Below are 14,154 nucleotides of genomic sequence, written 5' to 3' on the forward strand. Positions count from 1 at the left end.
TCGTATCGATATTGAACCGTTCGATACAGTGCTTTCGGTTCGGTACGCATATGTATCGAACAATACAACATTTGTAATTTATTTTATCAACTTTCCTTCTGACGATGCTGTCTGTGTTGAGCGCTCAGTGGATCTGTGCTCGACAGTGCAGCCTAGGCGGAGTAGTTGACCGCAGATTCACTGAGCGCAGGGCAAGCTAGCGAGACAGAAGCTAAGCTCTCCTTGCAACAAGGCAAATTGAACCTCCCCCACCCTCATTCAGATCTGGCGTTTGGAACTATTTTGGTTTTCATGTGACGTATGACCCTGAAGGTAAGCGCGTCATGGACTAAAGTAAAACAGTATGTTGGATGTGCCACGCAATGCTCAATTACATGGGTGGGAACTAGTGTGTTAGCGCAGTTAGCTCGTTAACGTGTTGGCCGTCCAGCACCACGCACGGGACGATCAGGGGTAGCTCGTTAACGTGTTGGCCGTCTAGCCCCATGCACGGGACGATCAGGGGTAGCTCGTTAACGGAGATTTGCCGTGTTGTGGCATTAAGGTCATTTCAACGAGATTAACGCTGACAGCACTAGTGGGAACACAACGAATATGACTGCACATTTACGCCGACATCATCCTAGTGCAAAGACAAGTGGAAGCAGACAAAAACAACAAGCACACATGCTACAAACTTTACCCGAGTCATTTAGACAGCCGTTAGCACATGATTCTCCTTATGGGGACCTGATATGTTTAATATGCTGCTGAGAATATAACCCAGAAGAAGCGTATAGTATAGCTTTTATTTTGGAAAGAGACATTTCTCTGTAATAAACTCTCTTTTCCAAAGATGAGTGATTCCTCAATCAGATACAGGGCTGGCAAAATCGGTAGCCCGACATCCTGGAGCTAGCGATTTTTCCAGTTGGGCTACCAAAATCTATCTCTGCCCTGCCCGTCACGCTATTGTAGGAAGGAAAAATATAAGTCAATGCTTTTGCATTCTTTCGGAAATGTAGCTGGGTAATTATGTCATTGGCATCGATGAGCCACTGTCAATATGTGACATATTGAAATGGCGTTTGAATTTGCGCTTGTTTTTTGCTTTCACTTTGCAATCGTGCGAACTGTTTTATAGAGAGCGACAGCACTGATCTGTGAGTGATGATAATTTGCGCACCAATTCCTCTGACATCGTCTTATCAATCGTTAGCTTACACTGCAAACATGACAAGTGAAACCTCCCGCAGCAAGCTTAAACATGTGAGAGGTTGATCGCGCAGAGAATCGCTGACCGTTATGTGAGTGCGTGTGTAAAAGCAGCAGGATATATATTTCAGTTCTGCTGAGCCAAATAAGACAGGTCAGGGTGAAGAAGTGACAGCCAAAGAAAAGCTTACCACAAAACGGAAAAGTTATGACAAATCAGACTATAAGGCAAAAAGAAAGTGCAGCTTTATGGTTTCATGGACAAAATAATTTCTGTGGCTGCAATATGACGAGCTAAATAACCAGGGCTGCACATAAGTGGTCCGGAGGTGCGCATTCGCTGTCAAAATAAAAAACGCGCACAAGATATGAAGTTGCAACGCGTGTTTGCGTACATAAGATTTTCTGGAGGAGGACAGACATTTGTTTAGAACTCTTAAAGATGTCGAAGAAGCTCCTTTAAGCAATTACTTTGGTGTTCCTCCACCTCCAAAGAAATGTCAGAAGGAGTCCGAACCACAAAAGAAGTATTCTCGGAAAAGTGGTTGCAGGAGGTGAGCTGGCTTCAAACAAATGATGAACACACAGAGATGTGGTGCAGAATGTGCCGTGAAAATCCCACTCTAGCGGACAAAAACAGTGCTTTTTATATGGACGCAAACGCGCGCTGCAACTTCTTATCTGGTGCGCGTCTTTTATTTTGACAGCGAATGCGCACATGCGGACCACTTATGTGCACCCGTGTAAATAACATAATGTTCTGCCGGGTGTGTTGTTGGCTTTCTCTCGATTTCTGAGTCGACAAGCGCCTTTGTTACTGGGACCAGTCATTTTAAGAAAGGCCCCCATTAGAACCCATGAGAAATGCAAGAAATGCATTTTTGCTCAGTCTGCAATATCTTTCCCAGAACAAACACCAATTGCAAATAACATACAAAAAATAAGCCTGAAAAATCTGTTTAGAACAGCGTACTATGTTGCAAAGAGTGAACTACCACAGGCACAATTTAGCAGTCTTTGCAAACTTCAAAAAGCAAATGGCCTAGATCTTGGTTCCACTTGCCTCTTACTTGTGACTTCAGTGGAAATTTCAAATTCAGGATCTGACACAGACTGATTCATGTCCTACACAGTTCTTACAAGTTCATAGAAATTTCTGTTCAATTAGAACCAAGTATTTGAGTTGATGATTGTAATTTTTATACAATGTTGTAATTTGTTTTTCAACAATTTTTTGATTGATGTTTTGTTTCCTTTACAATATTATACTTTAATGTATAATATTGTAAAGGAAACAAAACATCAATCAAAAAAATGCTCTCTTTTTTATTCGGGCTACTTAAATTTATTTTGGGCTACCAGAGATTTTGAAATTTTGCGAGCCCTGAGATATATATTTTTTTTATTACTTTTTTGTTTCAGCAACATTAAATTTAAAAACTGTACTTTTGAGTTAAAATATATATTTATAATTTTAATAAATGACAAATTAAAAAGGCATGAACATTTTTTTTGTATCGAAAAAATATCAAACCGTGACACCAAAGTATCGAATCGAACCGTGAATTTTGTGTATCGTTGCACCCCTAAAAAAAAAAAAAAAAATATATATATATATATATATATATATATATATATATATATACTGGTTTTCTCATCACTCTTGTAAATCAACCATTGCTAAAAATATTGTATATATATATATATATATATATATATATATATATATATATATATATATATATATATATATATCATGTTAATATTGCTTTGTTCTGAGCAATAAAGTATTTCATTTATGTATGGATCCTCTGATTGCTGTGTGCTTGACAAAGTGCTCTTCAATTTGAACTTTATTGTTTAAAATGATGCTTTAAATTTGTACTCAGTCAGCACAAGCCACTGAATTTTGTTCTTTAAAAACATATCTTGATTATATTCACATATCAGATAATTACCAGAATGAAAGTAGAAGCACGACAAACAAAGGCTGGAAATTAAAACACTTTTTATTAGGCGGTACAAATGGATTTTGAGTCAACTGAAAGAGCTACTTTAAAGAATACTCTCATTTTAAACCAGTTTGAAAGAAATATATTGAGTGTTAACTAAAAAAAAAAAGTAAAAGATTCCAGTGCTTTCAGATCCAAATCGGCTTCAACCCATGTGTCTATTAGTCTGTAAAAGCACAGCAATCAGATTATAGACACCAAGGTGATTATGTACAGCATCACCCAGTGTGAAGGAGAAACTGATTATGGATCGTGATATACAGACATTATGGCGTCACAATAACACTTGATTGTAGCTGAAGATTAAAACATTACTGCTTGGAAATTATGGAGGTATAAAGCTCTTCTATGGAGTCAAAGGTGGCAGCAAAGTAACTTTGAAGGAATTGAAAGTACGGAAACTTTGGCCTGTTTTAAATGTTTAGCAGAACACCGAGTGTCTGTAATTGGCTATATTTGGTGAGTAACCTTCAGAGGCTTAAAATTACCCACAGGGAGTGATTTGTTTGTTTAGGAAGTGATGTATCCATTTGTCAACTTAATTAAGTGCTAGTTTAATATCAAGTACAATGCAAGTAGTTCACTTGCTAACACTTGCAAGTCTATTCTTGTCCTGAGAACATACACATACACATCGTTGCCCTTTAGTGTGTGCTGTTATTTTCTGCTTTCATTAACATTTGCTGTTAAACAGTGAGCAGGCATGTAGCTCATTTATGAATCTGTTTTACTTTAGTAGTGATTTTATTTAACTAGAGGTTCCTTCCATGGTTAAAATGTTTTGCTCTTTTTATGTTGCTAAATCTCTTTTATTGATGTCATTACTTTTCACTTTTGATATCTGACTAACATCCTACAATACAGTTGAAGATTTTACAATATCATTTCAGATCAGGCTTTAAGTAGCTTTAGTATTTAAATGCTGTCCTCCCATTGAAGTTTTAGCTACAGATAGACACTTTTACTTAAAGGAAGTGTGTGTGTGTGTGTGTGTGTGTGTGTGTGTGTGTGTGTGTGTGTGTGTGTGTGTGTGTGTGTGTGTGTGTGTGCCTCTGTGTTTTCTTCCTATATTATACTGAAACCCTTAGCAGAATCCCTAATCACATCATCACTACTTTTTCCTTCAAAATGGTCACAAAAGCTGTTACTCATGACATGACAGCTAAATTTCATGTGTGTTTTAATATACATTATTGGTGCTCTAGGGCAGCAGTTCTCAATCCTTTTCTCAGACAAAGCCCCCAAAGCCTTGTCGGATAAAAACCACCAGCTTATATAACCCTATAAGTCTAGTCTATTTTAACCACTTCCATTTGTTTCACTTTTTCCTGTAAAGTGTTTTCAAATTATCATTATGTAGGTCTGATAATACTTTACCACTCGTTATTTAAATAGATCTGCTAAATAACTATTTTCAAAAATATACAAATTACTACTGCAAGTGATTGAAACTATGCATCTATTGTTTTAGCTAACCATGATACTGATTTATCCTTTAATGACATGTTTACCTACTTATCTATTAAATTGACTATATTTAAACAATTTATTCATTGCTGAGAACTATCAAAAACATTCAGGCTAACTACTTCTTGCCACAACTACTGCAAGCTTTTCAAATTACTTTTAGCTTATCAATTTAACCCTTTATTGATTAGTAAACTATTTATCCATTTATCTAATAACTGAAACTAAATTCTGGTGCTTTTTATCCATTCATTTAAGCTATTTAGTCAATTTATTGTAGTTGAGTAAGAGTCTCTGACTCCTAAATCTAAATTGTAAGCAGGTTCCACAGCAGAGGAGCCGGACAGCTGAAGCTCTGCCTCTCATACTACTTCTGAATACTTTAAGACCACAAGTAGGCCAACAGTCTGAGACCGTGGAGCTCTTTTAGGATAATAAGGTGCTATAATGTTTTTGTCTAATAATTAAAGGTTTTGTATGCAAGGAGAAGGATTTTAAATTAAATTCTGAATTTAACAGTTACCCAAGGAAGAGAAGCTAATATGGGAGAAATTTGCCTGTTTTCTATCCCCAGATTATTTAGCAGATTTAGTACTCTCACTCTAGCATTCTGGATTAACTGAGGACTTTTCAGGGAGCTTTTAGAGTGAATGATAATAATGAATTACATAAGTCCAGCCTAGTTTTTCAGCATCACTCTGAGATAGGGATTTCTCATTTTAGCTATGCACATTTTTATTTAATGTGCATGCTGAAGGACATATCCTGATCAGAAATAACTCCAAGACTCCTGACAGAGTTACAGGAGCAATGTCATCTAAAATGATTAGACACCATCTTTCTAATAGTTTCAAGAGTACAATAAACTCAGTTTTGCCTGAATCTAGAAATAAGAACTTACAGGTAATCGAGCCCTTTATGTCATTAGGGACTGCCTGTCCTTAATGACATTAATTGTTTTGTATATTCTGGCTTGATGAATGAATAAAGCTGTGTATCATCTGAATAGAACTGCTTTTCTGTTTCTATTTTTAGCATGACAACGATACAAAATGTACTGCCAATGCAGTAAAATTATACCTGAATAGAAAAATATACAGTGTAACACTATCAGTCGTGGATTGGCCTCCCCAGAGCCTCAACCTTAACATGACTGAAGCAGTAAGAGATCATCTTGACAGAGTTCAGATCTCAGGTCCAAAGAAGAGCTTTTGGAAGCACCTTCAAGAATCCCGGAAAACTATTCCTGAAGAGTATTTAAAGAAATTGCTTGAAAGGGTACCTAAACAAATTGAGGCTGTGAGGACGAGGAAAAGTGCATCATACCAAATATCGAATTTCAAGTTTGTTCGAAATGTAGAAACTCTGGCTGTGCTTTTATGTTTGCACATTTTTAAAATAGATTGCTGAAACTATTTTCCATTTTCCTAGCAAAATAAAAAGTGATGAAGGGTGGCACTACACTTTCGCCCACTACTTGATTTAGTATTTATGTTTATCCATTAATGCGACTCATTAAATACTTTAAGCGACTTTTTTACTGCCACTATAACAATTTTATATATAAACTTTTTATGCATTTTATTTTTTACTTTTAGGCAACCAATTAAAAATAGTATTTAGCAATTTAGTATTATTAGACCATTTTAACTATTTACCCAACACTTTAAGCTATTTCAGCATTTCATTTGTTAGTTTACTCTGATCTATTTAGCCCACTTAAAGATGCTTATTTAGGATATCCATCTGTGTGTGTGTGTGTGTGTGTGTGTGTGTGTGTGTGTGTGTGTGTGTGTGTGTGTGTGTGTGTGTGTGTGTGTGTGTGTGTACAATAGCAGGATGTGTTAGGGTTGGGACAGGACACAGGCTCTGCGGACACAATGGCAGTGAAACGTTTAGCTCTGGATGTGGTCTGTCTTACATTTTTTCTCCAAATCTCCTCTGTATCCTTGCTTGAACTTTTTTGTCTTCCTGGCAGGGTGGAAAAATCCCAATCCGGTGGACAGCTCCAGAGGCCATCGCATACAGGAAATTCTCCTCCTCCAGTGATGTGTGGAGTTATGGCGTGGTCATGTGGGAGGTGATGTCCTATGGAGAGCGACCATACTGGAATCTCACTAACAGAGATGTGAGTGGTGTTTGCTGATTTAAATACCATTTTGCGACCAGAGATAATGTGATGTTTATTTTTATGCTACACATTGTAGCCTTATGCATATTCTGCTGGACATGTACAGGTGATCAAATCTGTTGAGGAGGGCTACAGGCTGCCTGCTCCTATGGGCTGTCCTGCTGCTCTACACACACTCATGCTGGATTGCTGGCAGAAGGATCGCAACGAGAGGCCCCGTTTTTGCCAGATAGTCACCGTTCTTGACAAGCTAATCCGCAACCCAGAGAACCTGAAATCTATGGACACACTCTGCAGGTAGGTGGGCAACGGAATAAATCCATATTTGCAGCGGCACAACATGAGTGCATTATGTCACATGCCGAGGAGTCTTTTTGATTTAATTTGGCAAGACAGCTCGCCAAAATGTAATCAAATATTGGTTCATGTGATTAGCGGATTAAACTGCAAATCAAAGCAAGACACCACCTGCGAGGGCCTGAGAAGATGATCTCCGGGACCATATATGGTGACTGACTGTTAAGCTACTAAGTAACCATCCTGGTGTGGGAAGCAGAGTAAATCCAATCTCATCCCGCTGCTATCAAGCATGGGCGCGGTGGGATAAAGTTGCAGCCTAAAGTTTCCCTCAAAGTTGTCTGGCAGATGAAGTGAGCGGTCATGTTCGTTTTCCAATAAGCTCATCTCTGATAGACGCGCTGTGCATTAAGTAAAAGCCTCGCTGTGATATTGACATTGATCCATAGTGAATCTGGGAGCAGGTTTGAAAGGACACCCAGGCTAAAGCTAGACCTGTGTAAATTGCTCAGTTCAGATCTCAGGTCCTATGGAGTCAATGGTGCATGACACTGTGAGGTGAGAGAAACAGTAGGAATATTAAGAGGCAGAGAAGCAGGAGGAGTGTTAAACATTTCTCCCTGTGTTAATCTACCCAAAGCAGCCATCCTGCAACCACGGTCACCACCTCTTCTCAATCATTTTAACTGCTATCGATTTCCTGTCTCACATACTCGTGCATTTCAAAAGCCCCTTTTCCCTCAGGATTCTCCCCCTTGCTCACTTTTTGACTCCTCTCCTTTTCAAGCTGCCTTCAACTAATCTTTTTGTCTTCCGATACATCTTCCTGTCTCTTCCACTTCTGATCCACTGCCATCTGTCTTTATTCGCTGCAGTTTAAACAGTCCTACACTGATGGAGAGAGCTATCCCTGACTTCAGCAGCTGTAACTCAGTAGACGAGTGGCTGGACACCATAAAGATGAGCCGCTACAAGGAACACTTTGCAGCTGGGGGGTACCACACTCTGGGTCACATCATAAGCATGAACCAAGGGTAAGCGCTTCCTGGGGAAGTCTCAGCAGCTCAGAGGCAGTAGTGAGCTGTTAGATGTAGTAAAATCAGCTTTAGTGCTGATTTTACCTGTTGTAGAGTTCTGCTTTGCAATTTTAATTTATTTTATGTATTTTATGACTATTGCTTCTTTTATTAATGTTGTTCTTTTGTAAGATGACCTTGTGTTTTTGAAAGGCGCCCTCAAATAAAATGTATTATTATTATTATTATTAGTAGTAGTAGTAGTAGTAGTAGTGTAGGTGCTCTACAATCTCTACCAGCTAATGTGAGAGAAAATCACCTCACACAGACCTTAAACTGCTGGACAGGACATAGAATGGCATAGCTTGTGCACAGAAAAGAGGTAATATGTTATATTATAACACTTATTGATTATCATCTCCATTCTTCTGTCCCATGAGCCTCTGAGCTCAGTCGAACACATATTAAAACCTCCCACAAATCTGACCCAGGGGTCAGGAACTTATGCCACCCAGCCTTCAAGCCTGTCCTTCAGCTAGCATCAAACTACATTAGCACAGCTTTCCTATAATATGAAACTAAATCGCTCAGACTCTCTCACACCAATTTCTTGAGTGTCCATTAGTGTATATCCAAAAAAAGGCCATCTCAAGTATGAGGCGTTATAATATTTGCAGCTGATGGAATTACCGTATTTTCCAGACTACAGAGCGCACCTGAGCGCATCCTGTTTTGTACATACATTAGCCACTACTTTGAAGTTTGTTTTTCACGCTACTTCGTACGGCACTACGTTACTTGGCGGACGGACATGTGACCAACATACCACTCTTGAACCCCGATACTGTGTGTCTGATCACATGTCCTTCCGCCAGGCAACCTAGTGCCGTACAACAGCGGAACAAACAAAACAAATCCTCTTATGATATCACGAAAATCAGGGACAATCCATAGAAAAGCCGCACCTGACTAAAAGCCGCAGGGTTCAAAGCTTGTGCAAAAAGTAGCGGCTTATAGCCCGACAATTACGATAGTCCCTTATATAGTAACACTAGGGTAATGTAAGGCTCACTGAGCTCTGCCATGTCATATCTTTTTTTATTTAATTTTAATATCCAAATTTTGTTGATTGGGATTCTGTTGAAAGTAAACTGCTGGTATGAATCCACAAACCAAGCTGTGCTGCCATGTTCATTTTAGAGAGAAGAGGCTTCGTCTTGGAAAACCTTCTAAACAAGCTGTAGTTGTTCAGTTGTTTTCCTGATCACATGTCATAAACTTTAACACACTAACTGGGGCCTGTAGAGTCCAACTTTCATAAATCTTCAAATCTGATTTGTTTTTGTGTGTGTGCCATATAGGGATATCCAGAGGCTCGGGGTGACATTAATGGGCCATCAGAAGAAGATCATGACCAGCGTCCAGCTGATGAGGGCGCAAGTCCTCAACAAGAGTGTGCCGTCGGTGCACGTATAATTCCAATGCCGTGGTTTCTCTGCTAAAATCTGGAAACCCAGGCTTCTAAAAGGTCACGAGGGACTCCACTGGAAATAAAAGGATCAGAAAACTGGGAGATGTTGGGAACTTTCCAAGACTTTTCTTCAAGAGATGAAAGAACAAAATGTGAAAAGTTTTACTGACAGAACAAGTAAATAATGACTTCTTTGGGAAAAGTCCAACCTTTTATTTTGTTTTTTTTCCCAACCCAATTAAATTTTCTGAGTTTAAATGTCTTGTTTGTAAATGAAAAGACTGCCTTAATTAGCACAAATGATTTTATTGTATTCTACAAAGAGAAAATAATTTATCAATCATGAATTTACCAGAGAAATATGATTTGCGGAACCAGGCAATAGCAAGAGTGGATGGAGTGATGTAGTAAGTGGGGGTGGGGGGTTTAAATGTTTCGATGGCGCTTGAGAAGCTTGAAAAGAATGAGGTCCACAATGAAGCTCGAGCCGGGACAAAAAAAAAGTTGAGCAAAGTGAAATAGGGCTCACCCGAGTTGCCAGATCGCCTCCGCAGTGTAGAGGACCTATTTCACCTCGGGCTATTAATACCAACAACAGGCACATTTCTCCACCGCCCAACCTTGATGAATGACCCCAGGAGAGCCCAAGAGCCCTCTGCCCAGTCTGAAGCTGCACGGCGCACAACTATTGTACTCGGAAGATGTGTGTGATTCAGTTACAGTGCACTTTATTCTACAATCTCTCTGTGTTGTAGAGGTCTTGCAGTTGTGTCACAGATCTCTTTGCAGCCACAACTGCAACTAGATCTTCCTCCAGTCCTTTCAAAAGTTAGCTGTTTTAAAGAATAATAAGGAAATAATGAAGTAAAACATTAATAAACCCAAGAAGTAGAAGAGAAATCTAACATTTATTGGGGTTATACAGTAAATACATTGCTTATGAGATTTATTTCAGTCTTTTCTTCACTGCGTCAGAAAGCAGAAAAGAAAATATGTTGAAATATTATGCACTGTTATTCCATGTGCATAATATTAAGCAATGCTGGCCATTTTTATGGTGTGGTAAATGCTATAAATCGGATGTATTTTAAGTATATTTGGGCATATTTATTCCAAGTGCACTGTCATCTGAAATTCATTTCAAATCAGGTGTAAATGTGACGCAAGATGAATCCGTTTAGTTTGTAATGACCTTGAGAACAGCAGGTTGATGAATTGACCTTACTTCTTAAGTTCACTTGGCAAGAATGTGAGATCAAGCTAGTAAGCGTCGAACTGTTTTCATGCCAATGGTTTTAAAGTCTGTTTTCATCTTATTGTACTTTTCCTACAACATATGTTGTAGGATATCAAAGCAAATATTTCCTGAAACAAAACTATGTTTTATTGTTGCTTGAATGGGTCAGTGTGTCAAATTTACTGGAGTCTATAGGCGGAACTGAAATAGAGGTTTTAAACCTAGGATTTCATTAGTGGCCTGTAAGCACATGTTGTATATAAATGATACATGACACTCATTGGTTTCTGAACATTTTGATGCCTCAAAGTTAGCATTTTGCTGTGTTGCTTTTGGAGCCAGAAATTAGAACATTTACATAAAGGGTTGTGTGGTTAAATAGAGGTTAAGGGTATTAGGCTTGGTTAGCGAGTTGCATTCAGAGAGTCTATGCTTGCAACCCACAGTATCTGCTAATTAGTAGCAGACTAATAAAATACTAGAAGTTCCCTCAACAAAACTGGAGTACAAATTTCTTAGGCAGGATGTAAACCACAGCAGGCCATATTATTTACCAAATAAAATAAAATGCTACAAAGGGCATCGACAGCACAAACATGGCCAAGAAGTCCAGTTCAATGAAAAAAATTAGAGGAGGTGAGGATTTACGAGTGTACTGACAGTACACCTGTAAATCAAAGTGGCTATGCCTCTAACATCAGTATCCAGATTAACACATTATGACAGGAGAAGCTGTCATAAAAGCACCAGGCTGTAAATTTACTTTTAGCTGTACTAAAGCTGGGAATTCAACGTTCTTCCTGAGATATTAGAGCGATCCAATTTTTTCCGACTTCACAGTGACTTCAAATTTAATTTCCCAGAGGTTACAACTTTATAATACAGCAGTTATTTTAAAAAACGTGTCAGTTTTAGACCACTTCTTATTTATATAGGTGGAAGGGTTATCTTTCACATGGCCTGCCAAGTTACAAGGCCATGAATGGATAAACCTAACTCTGGCTTTTTGCATTGAAGTGAGGCTTTCACCTGTAGGACAGCAAAGGAGTCAGCTGCAATGTGCTACCTCACCATTAAATCTTACACGGTAAAACTATTTTAGGCTGCTTCCTTATTCACGCGTGATTACCATAGTGGAGATTTCCATGTTTGATTTGGCAGAGGTTTTATACCAGATACACTTTCTGAAAAAAACCCAAAGAGCATCCTCCCGGGACCAGTGAACTTTTGCTTTTTAGGTAAACATTTAAACCACTACACTATAGAGACATTGTTCCTTTTCATTTTTAAAAAATAAATTTGTTTTTTATTGCCAGTTCACAGAGCTGTTAAGCTATGTTTAATGAAGGAGAGTGCTAAGCAGATATTTATCTGTTAGCAAGAAAAAAATCTACAAAATGCAAAATAAGTTACATGCATTTGTGAAATAAATGTAGCACAAATTTATATATTTGCCGATTTCCGTTTTCACATAAGAGAACACCTGTTTACTGAATATGGGTGTCAGTGTCCCAAATACTGAGCACCCAATGTTAGCTAAATCTATTCCATGTTGTTACCACCATTACACACAACAAATGTTTGTAGTCCTGATCAGGTCGATCTCAAAGTTCCCCATAAATGACAATGAAAATTACTAAGCATATTGTACATTTTTATATTTTGTACTTAAATAATCCCTTAACTAGTATTCCAGTAATAAGTTACTATAGCTTGCAATTGAAATTAAATATTAGGGTGAAAATTGCAAATTCTGTATCTTCTGAATAATATTTTACTGGGTGTGTTACAACTGGAAGCCCTCATACTATTTTGGCAGTTCATGAACAAAATGCTACAAAGCGTGTTTAGTTCAGTGAAACTTACTCCTGGGATTGAGCACTGACACTATTCAGTGCGATAAATCTGTATCCCAGCGTTCTGTCTTTCAATAATGGGATATAATACACATAAGCTACGCAAACTGTAAAATAAAGTGTTACTTCTGATCAAATGTGATCACACTGTTTACCTCAGTGTTTGAGGGAAAGGTTAAGAAGAACATGTAAGTAGAATGTTTATTTCGAGACACTATGAAAAAGTACATAATCAGTCCTAATTTATACCCCCCTCCCCCCGAGCCATCAGGAGAATGTCTTTTCTTGTGCACCTTGGTAGGTTTTTCCTCTAGATGGTTGATGTCAGTTTTTATTAGAAGAACCTCATGATATTTCATGAATATGTATTATAGTGGCATTTCACTGCTGGTTTATTTTTCCTTTAGGATACTTTTGAAGATACTGGACTGAAAACCCATATTTTATAAAGTTAGGATATGTTTTTGCTAGATGACTTGATTTATAATGTATACAGCAAGTTCAGTCACTGGAAGGAAGAAAAAAATGATAACAACCGAATTTATTCACCTTTCATTATTTATTCATGCTCATTTGTTTTCCAAATAATACAAATCAGAGAGGTTTTATTACAGTCAATGAATCATTCTTGTTGCTAATGATAAATCATTAATGTGCAAACTGTCCATAAATACACAATAAAGGAACGTTTGTCTGTGTGTGACTGCAACAATGATGTTGCGACTGTTTTTAACACAATGGTTTTTACTGTTTTTAATTGTTGCTGCACTAGCTTGAGTCATGAATGTATGCGCAACTTAAGCTTCATCAGAGCTGTTGGTGTTTTTTCACATTTGTTGTTTTAGTCAAATGAGTCCAGAACATGAAGTGTGATGAGCAGTTATCACTTTCTAGTTATTATATGCTTGACTGCATGAGCTGAGGGACTTTCCTGCTGGCACTGATTATTTTGTTATGCAACTGTGATTGATTACATCACTGTCAGGCAGCTGATCTGGGATCTTTTAGATTAGCAAAGCTGCTAGTTGAATTTCTACCTGCTTTGCTAGTATTAAAGACCTCTGAAAAATAATTTTGTAACTGCAGTTGAAAACATGACTGGTTTTAGTATGTGACAGCATCCCATCCAACAGATGGCTAAAGAGCAGCCAATTTGCACCATGAAAATGAAAACAATTACATGTTATTTTTAAATGTATCTGTGACTAAGTTAAACACAGCATCTCTTTTTACGTAAGATTTGTGTGAAATATACTAAATGTATGTGAGTATATATATTTGAAACATTTTTTATTGCCATAATTCACATTAACAGTCACATCAAGGCACTATATAACTGCAAAGAAAATGCCGTACATTAACAGTGAGAAAACCCAAACAATCAGATGACTGAATATGAGCAGTGACGGTGGGAAGAAAAAAAAACTCCCTTTTGACAGGAAGAAAACTCTGGCAGAACCAGGCGAAGGGAGA

The 14,154-nt window shown here is 38.0% G+C and overlaps 1 protein-coding gene across 4 annotated transcripts in view; it reads left to right on the top strand.

The window, feature by feature from the left end:
* epha8 (eph receptor A8) overlaps positions 1-13,785 on the top strand; it is a 159,090-nt gene extending 145,305 nt beyond the window's left edge. For all 4 annotated transcript variants that reach the window (XM_082533556.1, XM_082533557.1, XM_082533558.1 and 1 more), the window contains exons 17-20: positions 6,652-6,801; positions 6,911-7,101; positions 7,977-8,135; positions 9,479-13,785. In XM_082533556.1, coding sequence (XP_082389682.1) covers positions 6,652-6,801; positions 6,911-7,101; positions 7,977-8,135; positions 9,479-9,593 — 615 coding nt within the window. In that variant the 3' untranslated portion in view covers positions 9,594-13,785. The remainder of the gene's footprint in view (positions 1-6,651; positions 6,802-6,910; positions 7,102-7,976; positions 8,136-9,478) is intronic.
* The last annotated feature ends 369 nt before the right edge of the window (positions 13,786-14,154 follow it).

This window comes from Aulonocara stuartgranti, assembly GCF_965226115.1.
Source record: "Aulonocara stuartgranti genome assembly, chromosome: 5".
In the NCBI taxonomy this organism is placed as follows: domain Eukaryota; kingdom Metazoa; phylum Chordata; class Actinopteri; order Cichliformes; family Cichlidae; genus Aulonocara; species Aulonocara stuartgranti.